Genomic DNA, 9,770 nt, shown 5'->3' with positions numbered 1-9,770 from the left:
CCCCGCTCTCTCTCTCTCTCTTTCTTTCATAACTGCAGTGGGAATGGATTCCCCTCTCCCTTCAACTACTTCAGCTCCCTCCTCAGAATCACAAAGGTACCTACTGTACACATCCACAAAGAAAGGTGAGGTGTCTCCTGACTTCTGAGATTTGGGGTTGAGAATCTGTAGATAAGACACTTGCTTACTTCCTTCTCTTCTGAGAAGCCTTTCTGGTTAGATGTAACATAGGACTTGAGAGTAGGAGATCTGGAGACACCATGCCTGGATGCCGAGGTTCTGTGGGGGTGATTTTAGATGATTTTATTAATTTTTTCTGATTTGAAAATGGGCGATGATAGTAACATCTCTATTTTTTTGGAGAGAAAGTAATGTTAGAATATGTGAAGTACATACTTAGAACAGTGGTTTTCTCCCTTGACTCTATATATGTGCTACAAATGTAAGAGCTGGTGATACCTCCCCCAGTTTATGCTTATCATTTGTTTTCCAGCCCAGGACTATTTAGCATAAAAAGGGCTTTAATTAAACTTGGCAGGGTACATTTTTGCCTTTTTTTTTTAAGGTTTTATTTATTTATTTATTTGACAGACAGAGATCATAAGTAGGCAGAGAAGCAGGCAGAGAGAGAGAGAGGGAGAAGCAGGCTCCCTGCTGAGCAGAGAGCCTGATACGGAGCTTGATCCCAAGACCCTGAGATCATGTCCTGAGCCGAAGGCAGAGGCTTAGCCCACTGAACCACCCAGGCGCCCCATTTTTGCCTTTCTTATTGAATATTTCCATGTCTCTTGTTTAGTGAGAATGCTATCTCCCAACATCAACACATTTATTCCTTTGCTCAGTGCAGTAAAACATTTGCTTATTTTTTTAAATGCAGTAAAACATTTTTTAAAGATTTTTATTTTAATTTTATTTCTGTTTTTCTTAGGGTTTATTTATTTATTTGACAGAGAAAGAGATCACAAGTAGGCAGAGAGGCAGGCAGAGAGAGAGGGGGAAGCAGGCTCCCTGCTGAGCCGAGAACCCAATGTGGGGCTCGATCCCAGGATCCTGAGATCATGACCTGAGCTAAAGGCAGAGGCTTAACCCACTGAGCAGCCCAGGTGCCCCTCAGTAAAATATTTTTAAAAAGATTTTATTTATGTGAGAGAGAGAGTGGGGGGAGGAGCAGAAGGACAGGGATAAGCAGAGTATGGAGCCAGGTGCCCCTAGTGTAGTAGTTTTTGAATAGCTTCATCCATGCTACCATAGATAACAAAACCACTAAAAAGAGTTCAGGATTTGTTTGCACTTAGTTTGCATTTCTCTATCTTCTACATTGCCCAGGACTGAGGGAATGTATTCAAATATTATATTCAGAGTTTTTGTTTGTTCGTTATTATTTTTTCTTCATTGTGGTTATGGCAGTCATTGAAAGACAACTGGGTTTATTTGTTTCGTTTCTAGTTTTTTATCCCTTCCCATCCTCGGTGATTTTTATTAAATTTTATTTTTGGAAAATGTAGAACATTAACATGGCCCCCAAACTCAAAAATATATGCAATTTTATTTTCAGAGAAATGTCCTTCTCTCCTTTAACTCTTTTAGTCTGTGAGTGTGTCTTTTCCACCCCTGACTGGTTATCTCTTTCTTGTGGAAATGTCACCACAAGGCTCTGGTTGATGCCCCTGTTGCAGTTGTGCTGCCCAGTGGCTTGAAAGGTCAATACTCAAGAGACAGTTTTTATTGGAAGGGAATTTGAGCTCTATTCAGGAGGCCAGTCACCTAGGGAGAAGATAGGCTCTTGTCCAAAAGCTAATTCCAAGGTTTCTGGCTGGCCTAAGGGTTTTAAAAGGACTTTAGGGCAGTTAGTCATAAAGGGAGTGCAGTAGTCTGTAACAGTTCTTTCTTTTTTTTAAGATTTTATTTTTCAGGTAAAAAAAACCTGCGTAGGGCTCAAACTCACAGTCCTGAGATCAAGTGTCACAGGTTCCACCAATTGATCCAGCCAGGCACCCCTGTAACATTTCTTGATTATGTGCAGGCTCGGTGGTGCCAGCCACAAATACTATCTCAGTGCTGGTTCCTGCTTTGTGATGTGCAGGAGAACTCCTTCCTCCTCCTCCTCCTCCTCCTCCTTCTTTGGAGACTTTATTCAGTTATTTGTCAGAGAGAGAGAACACAGCAGGCAGAGGGAGAAGCAGACGCCTTGCTGAGCAGACTCTCCAGATTTGGGACCCAGTCCCAGGACCCGGGTATCATGACCCAAGCCAAAAGCAGCTGCTTAACCAACTGAGCCACCCAGGTGTCCTAGGAGTGCTCTGTTCATTCTGCAAAGAAGGGCAAGGTCCATTAGTACACAAAAGAAGGTCAGTTAAATAATTTGTGTGACCTAAAAAAAAGAAAAAACATTTTACTAAAAAATCGGTAGGCTAATCAGAAAGCCAAGGTGTCTTCAAACAGACTTGATGGCTTCTGTAGCCTGGGAAAGTTTTGGTTCTTCTTTCCTCAAGGCCAGTGGTCTGTCTCCTACAGATCAAGGCACGGGTCAGCAGATAAGAAGTATGTTAACTTGAAGCCAGTTAACCATTAAGACCAGATGGAGTGCTCTTATAACTCCTCTAGAAAACTTCCCTGGCCTCTAACCACTAAAGAAGAGCAGAACTCGGTGGGGGCAGATTTCTTCCATAATCTGCCATTCTGGGTTTGGTGGAGAAAGAGAGAAGGAGTGAGCATCTCGGGAGATCTGGTAATCCTGTATCTGCTGTCACCATTATCTCAATTCAGCAAGGCTTTTAATCTCCCTGGATAACCACGTGTAATGTCATTCTCTAATTGTCTAGTTCTATGGCTATGGATCAATAAATATCTTCTAACTACAATGTAGAGAAGCAGCATGTGCAGAATATCAAAGCTCTCCAAAATTATTTTCTTTCTTCTGCATTCATCAACAAACGTTTTTTAAAGTTGTGCACATAATATCCTCTTGGGATATTTAAAGCTTATCTATATCTAGTGTAATATTCTCTTACCATTATAAAATTGTTAGTTTTTTCCCTTTTGTCTTGACAAGATTTACCAACGTTAGACTTATTTATATATCCTTTTATATTTTTGTCAGTTATAGAGCTATTTTTATTTCTATTTCATTAATTTATTATATTATCTTCAAGGATATCTTCCTTCTACTGTCTTCAGTAAAATTTAGCAAAATGTGTAGGTTAATTTTAAAATGCTTTTTTTCAGTTTAAAATTATTCCATAAAATCTGTTAAATCAGGCAGGCTAATGATGTTATTCAAATCCTCTATATTTTATCTATTTTTGTGAAGGAGTGGCATATTCAGATAGAAATCTGTTAAACTCCATCTTGGGTCCTTATATATAAAGAGGCAACTGTCAATCCAAAATCCTACAGGGATGAGTCATTAATATGAATAGATAAAGCTGGTTTAATGAAGGCTATTATGAATTAAGGATACCTCCCCCAGTCAATGGAGTTGACATTATCTAGTTCCAACAACCATTTAATATGGGAGAACCCTGGCCAGGACCATAGCATTTTCTAATTTTTAAAGAGAAACAAAAGCTCCAGATTGTTTAAAAGTTGACAAATAATCTAAAATATTTATTTATTAATTATTTTAGATGAGTCCGTAGAGAACAATTTATTTATTTATTTTTAAATCCAATAACCAATGTATAGTACATCATTAGTTTTTGACGTGGTGTTGATTCATTAGTTGCATATAACACCCAGGGCTCATCACATCACATGCCCTCCTTAATGCCTATCACCCAGCTATGCCATCCACTGTCCACCTCCCTTTAAAACATTTAAACTATAGGGGCGCCTTGGTGGCTCAGTGGGTTAAAGCCTCTGCCTTTGGCTCAGGCCCTGATACCAGGGTCCTGTGATTGAGCCCCGCATCAGGCTCTCTGCTCAGCAGGGAGCCTGCCTCCCTTCCTCTCTCTGCCTGCCTCTCTGCCTACTTTTGGTCTCTGTCTGTCAAATAAATAAATAAAATCTTTAAAAAAAAAAAAAAAAAAAAAAAAAACAAACAAAAAATCCCATTTAAACTATAGAGTGGCAAAAGGAAGTGAATTATTGGGACCAATTTCTGCAATTGTATAGCCTATGTTTAGAAAAATGTCATTCATAAATATGCATCCACATACCCTAAATAAAATGCTAGAAATCATGTATACTTGGAAGAGAACCAGTTCACTCTTTCAGAGTAGTTTGAATCAGTATTTGTATATCCAATAATATAGGATTTTGCAAATACGAGTAAAGGTGAAATTTGTTAATATTGAATTTGTCGGGCTTAGGAAAGTAATATATATATTCTTTCTCTCTAGATTATATAGCTTTGAAACTCCTGGGCATTGACATGATGGCTTCTTATGAGTTGGTAATGGGGATTCTCCTCCTCTTCCAGACTATAGTTGGGAATGTCTTATTCCTTTCTTTTTATATATTGACTTCGTTCAGTAAACATACTTGGAGACCCACAGATCTAATCACCAACCAGTTGGCCTCAGCCAACTTTCTAGTCCTTTTCTCTAGGGGAATCCCTCAGGCACTGGCAGCTTTTTATTTAGACTATTCCCTGGGAGAACCTATGTGCAAGATTACCTTTTATATTCAGAGGGTGGCCCAAGGGGTTTCTCTATGCACCACCTGCCTTTTAAGTGGCTTCCAGGCTATCACTATTAGTCCTAATAATTCCGGGTGGGCAGAACTCAAACCAAAAGCTCCTAGGGGTGCCTGAGTGGCTCAGTGGGTTAAGCCGCTGCCTCCAGCTCAGGTCATGATCCCGGGGTCCTGGAATCGAGTCCTGCATCGGGCTCTCTGCTCGGCGGGGAGCCTGCTTCCCCCCCCCCCCCCGCCTGCCTGTGAAATAAATAAATAAAATCTTCAAAAAAAAAAAAAAAAGCTCCTAGATTTGTTCAGCCCTCCTGTTGCCTCTGTTGGAATCTTCATCTCCTGATAAATATTATCGTGCCAGTGAAAGTGACTCACTCAAGGACTACTATAAACATCACAAAAATGCAGTTTGGACTGTGTGCTACAGAAAAATCCGATTCATCCATAAGCTCACTGTATGCATTCCTCTTTACCTTCCTAGATATTTTGTGTTTGGGACCAATGGGTTGGGCCAGTGGCTTCATAGTGCTCTTCCTGCAAAGACATAGGCAAAGAATCAAATACCGTCACCATGCCTATCTCTCTCTCAGAGCTTCCTCAGAGACCACTGCCACTCACACTGTCCTGCTTCCGGTGAGCTCCTTTGTTTCCTTTTATTTTCTATCCTCCATCTTATCACTCTGTAGGACTTGCTTTGTCACCCAAAGCCTGCAACTGGCGAACATAAGTGCATTCCTGGCTGTTTGTTTTCCAGCTTTCAGCCCCTATCTCTTCATCAGCCATGACATTCAAACCTTAAGAATCTACTTTGTCAGTTTTAAGACAAAAATCTCCAAATAGTCTCATTCAACAGGTTTTTAAGTACAAAATATTCAACAGCTGTGGGTCTAACTGTAGACTCATTTAAAATTTATCCTGGTTGTTTTCCAATGTGAGATCTCAGTCCCGTGATTTAATTTTCTAAGTGCATCAATTTTCTCATTGAATATTTCCTCCCAATGCAACAAAATACATTTTCTTCTCTGCAGAAACTGCATAATCCAAGAAAAAGGAATTTTTAATCATATTAACAGTTGGGGTTACCCTAATGATATGGCAAGGCTTACATAATAATCCTAATTGGAAGGCCCACCTGGTAATCTTCACGCCCTATCATGCATGATTTTTAAAGGCCTCATCCTTTGGGGCACCTGGGTGGCTCAGTCAGTTAAGTGTCCAACTCTTGGATTTAGCTCAGGTCACGATCTGTTATGAGGTTGAGCCCCATGTTGAGCCTGGCTGGCATTTGGCTCTGCACGGAGTGTGGAGCCTGCGCGGGGTTTTCCTCTCATCCTCTTCCTCTCTCTCTCCTTCTCTGAAAAAAGTAAATGAAATAATCAATTAAATAAATGAAGGCCTCATCCTTTAATATGGATCAGGCAAAGACCAGTAGGCACCTGAAGAACCATTCAATCTTGAAAGAAAAACACAAAGGCAAACAGATGGGAACAAGGGAGGGATAGTAATATGGAAAAAACAAAGCATATTAAGGAAGTAGAATAAAGTTCTACAATTTGTATTGCATGCATAGGCAAGGGTAGGACGCTATTAAAATGAATGATAGATGACTAAAAGGATCTTTTGGGAATTAGGACCATGACAGAAGAGATAAAGTACTCAGCAGAGTGGATGGAAGGTAATACAGAGCAACCTCTAGGAAATTGAAAGAAGGGAAAAGAACTTAGAAACACCAGAAAAATAGCAAAACTTTTCTGATGGTGAATATCTGAATAACAGATATCCCTAGGAGAAAGAAGTATAAACATGGAGAGGAGAATAATATCAAAAAAGTTAATACAAGATAGTTTGTCACACCCATTTGCAGACTAAAAGGCTCATTTGTTTAATGTAATTGAACTAAAATATGCCAATATATAAATTTTAAATATTGGAAAGAATAATACTCTCTAACTCCATCCATGTCATTGCAAATGGCAAGATTTCATTCTTTTTTATGGCTGAGTAATATTCCATTATATATTTCACTCATATGTGGAATTTAAGAAACGAAACAAATGAACATGGTAGGGGGAAAGAAAGAGGCGAAGCACGAAACAGACTCTCAACTATAGAGAGCAATCTGATAGTTTGTTTGGAGGGGAGGTAGGCAGGGGAATGGGTTAAACAGGTTGATGGGTATTAAGGAAGGCACTTGTGATAAGCACCGGCTGTTGTATATAAGTGATAAATGACTAAATTCTACACCTGAAACTAACATTACCCTGTATGTTAACTAGAATCTAAATAAAAACTTGGAAAGAGAAAAAAATATTGGAGAGAAAAACAGATTCCTAAAGATTCTGGAAAGCAAACAACAGGTCATATTCAAAGGGAGAAAAATAAAAATGGCTCAGATTTCTAAAGAAAAGAGAACAACACTGAAAACTGGAAGGCAATGGAGCAATGCTGCCAAACTTCTGAAATAATGATTTCTAAACTAAAATTGGATACGTGTCAAACAAAACTCAGGGATGATTTAGAATAGAGATATTTTCAAGGAAGGCAAGTTCTCAAAATGTTCTGTTAATGCTTTTCCAGGAATTACTGAAGGCCAAATTCTGTAAAGTAAGTAAGTGAAAAAGAAGACAATATGGACCCCTGCGAACTGGAGATTCAACCCACCCGAAATGCTAATGAGATCTGTTCAATGACAGAGAAAGGCAACCTAGGTTAACCACTATCCAGCCAGCCTAGAAATAACACAGTCAAACTCGTGGCAGAGGCTTGTATTGAAGAAGAAGATTATATTGATAGAATTCCTGATGTGGGGGCGCCTGGGTGGCTCAGTGGGTTAAGGCCTCTGCCTTCGGCTCAGGTCATGGTCCCAGGGTCCTGGGATGGAGCCCCGCATCGGGCTCTCTGCTCAGCAGGGAGCCTGCTTCCTCCTCTCTCTCTGCCTGCCTCTCTGCCTCCTTGTGATCTCTATCTGTCAAACAAATAAATAAAATCTAAAAAAAAAAAAAAAAAAAAAAAAGAATTCCTGATGTGTTCTATTGAAAACTTGGGAATGAATAAATGTTTGTACACAGAGAAATCAAGCATAGTAAAATACATTAATTCTAATTTGGGGAAATTAAAATTGGTATGAGAATAGAAATGTAACATGAAACCTCCCATGTTGAGCAATTAAGTCATAATAGGTAAACACTGATCATTTATTTGACCAAAATATATGTATTTAAGCTAGTGCGGAGGGTTTACTTGCTATTCTGTCAAATGCATCTCTAAATGATACACTGGCAAATATAATTGAGATATATTAGTAATGCCTGAACCCTAGGCTCAGTCCTGTGAGCTGGATCAGGGAGCTCCCTGTCTCCACCTCCACATCCAGCAGAAAGTCATTGCGTGACTAACACATTTTCATCAGACTTCCTCTGATTTACCCAAAGGAATGTGAATGTGTATGTGGAAATGATATGCACTGCCAAGAAATGTGGAATTAGGTTTCAGCCTCCAGCTGTTATCTTCATCTTTGAGAATGAAATAGGGGACAAGTCACCAATGCATCATGCCAGTCTGAAACTTTTCAAAGTTTTCAGATTTCAGCAGAGCTGCTGAACAATTAAAGAATATCCAGAACACGGGGCGCCTGGGTGGCTCAGTGGATTAAGCCGCTGCCTTCGGCTCAGGTCATGATCTCAGTGTCCTGGGATCGAGCCCCGCATCGGGCTCTTTGCTCAGCGGGAGCCTGCTTCTCTCTCTCTCTCTGCCTCTCTGCCTACTTGTGATTTCTCTCTCTGTCAAATAAATAATAAATAAAATCTTTAAAAAAAAATATCCAGAACACAAGAATGACCTGGAACAAGTATCCCTGAGACAGCTAGAGAAGTTATTCTTTTTTTTTCTTTTAAGATTTTATTTATTTATTTGACAGAGATCACAAGTATGCAGAGAGAGAGGCAGAGAGAGAGGGGGAGGCAGGCTCCCCTCCTAACAGAGAGCCCGATGTGGGGCTCGATCCCAGGACCCTGGAATCATGACCTGAGCTGAAGGCAGCGGCTTTAACCTGCTGAGCCACCCAGGCGCCCCCGCCCTTTTTTTTTTTTTTTTTTAACAAGGTTACTTGTGGGGGCAAATTCTGGCAAAAACAGTGGAACAACTTCAACAAGACACAACCATTGATCTTGTGGAAGACTTGAACAAACTAGATGACAAAGAACATGCCAAAAGAAAGAGCGTAATGAACTTTTTGAGAAAAATCAGAATAATGATCCAAATTTTGTTTATGATGTTGAAGCTGAGTTCCTGCGGATGAACAACTGCAGTCTTGTGGCTTGGGCACAGAGACAACTGATGAATTTTGATATAAACAACTCAAAAAATTTATTATGCTAGCAGAAAATCTATACAAATAATGTATAAATACGATTCTAGAAAAATCTGTAAGGAACACTAAATGTACCTGTTGGGTCATGTTTGGATTGACCTTGTTACTTTTCAAAACGAGGACATGAGGAGTATCTAGTATGTAGATGCATGAGGAAGTCAGGGAAAACTGAGTACAGGAATCTGCCTGTAAGGAGTTTACAATCTAGGGATGCCTGGGTGGCTCAGTCTATTAGGCGTCTGTCTTTGGCTCAAGTCATGATCCCAAGGTCTTGGTGTCAAGTCCCACATAAGGCTTCTTGCTCAGTGGGGAACCTGCTTCTCTCCCTGCCTGCCATTCCCCCTGCTTTTGCTCCCTTTCTCTCTCTCCCTCTGACAAATAAATAAATAAAATATTTTTTAAAAGAAAGTGTATTGATTCTGAGGTTCGATTTACTGTATCCATTAAAATAATCAAGAAAAGCTTAATCTAGGAACTAAAGTATGAATGTTACAAAGTATGTTAATATAATTCACCATATCAATTCTGAAAGTGAAAATTTAGATATGTATCTCTATAGATTATTTTTTTAAATTCCAGTATAGTTAACATACAGTGTTACATTATTAGTTTCATGTGTACAATACAGTGATTCAACAATTCTATACAACTCAGGGCCCATCATGGTAAGGGTATTCCCAATCCCTTCACCTATTTCACCAATCTCCCCACCTACCTCTCCTCTGGTAACCAACAGTTTGTTTTCTGTTTTTTGGTTTGTCTTTTTTTTTCT

At 39.6% G+C, this 9,770-nt stretch overlaps 1 protein-coding gene and 1 pseudogene across 1 annotated transcript; both read left to right on the top strand.

Moving 5' to 3' along the window:
- The first annotated feature begins 4,375 nt into the window (after positions 1-4,375).
- Positions 4,376-5,469, top strand: LOC131818350 (vomeronasal type-1 receptor 4-like). Its single transcript, XM_059152739.1, has 2 exons — positions 4,376-4,745; positions 4,919-5,469. Exons 1-2 carry the CDS (start codon positions 4,376-4,378, stop codon positions 5,467-5,469), a joined length of 921 nt encoding a protein of 306 aa, XP_059008722.1.
- A 2,607-nt stretch (positions 5,470-8,076) lies between these two features.
- On the top strand, positions 8,077-8,975 carry LOC131818757 (centrosomal protein of 19 kDa-like; annotated as a pseudogene).
- The last annotated feature ends 795 nt before the right edge of the window (positions 8,976-9,770 follow it).

This window comes from Mustela lutreola, chromosome 16, assembly GCF_030435805.1.
Source record: "Mustela lutreola isolate mMusLut2 chromosome 16, mMusLut2.pri, whole genome shotgun sequence".
Taxonomy (NCBI): Eukaryota; Metazoa; Chordata; class Mammalia; order Carnivora; family Mustelidae; genus Mustela; species Mustela lutreola.
Note: the sequence above shows the minus strand (reverse complement) of the source record. Positions and strands in the feature narration are given on the sequence as shown.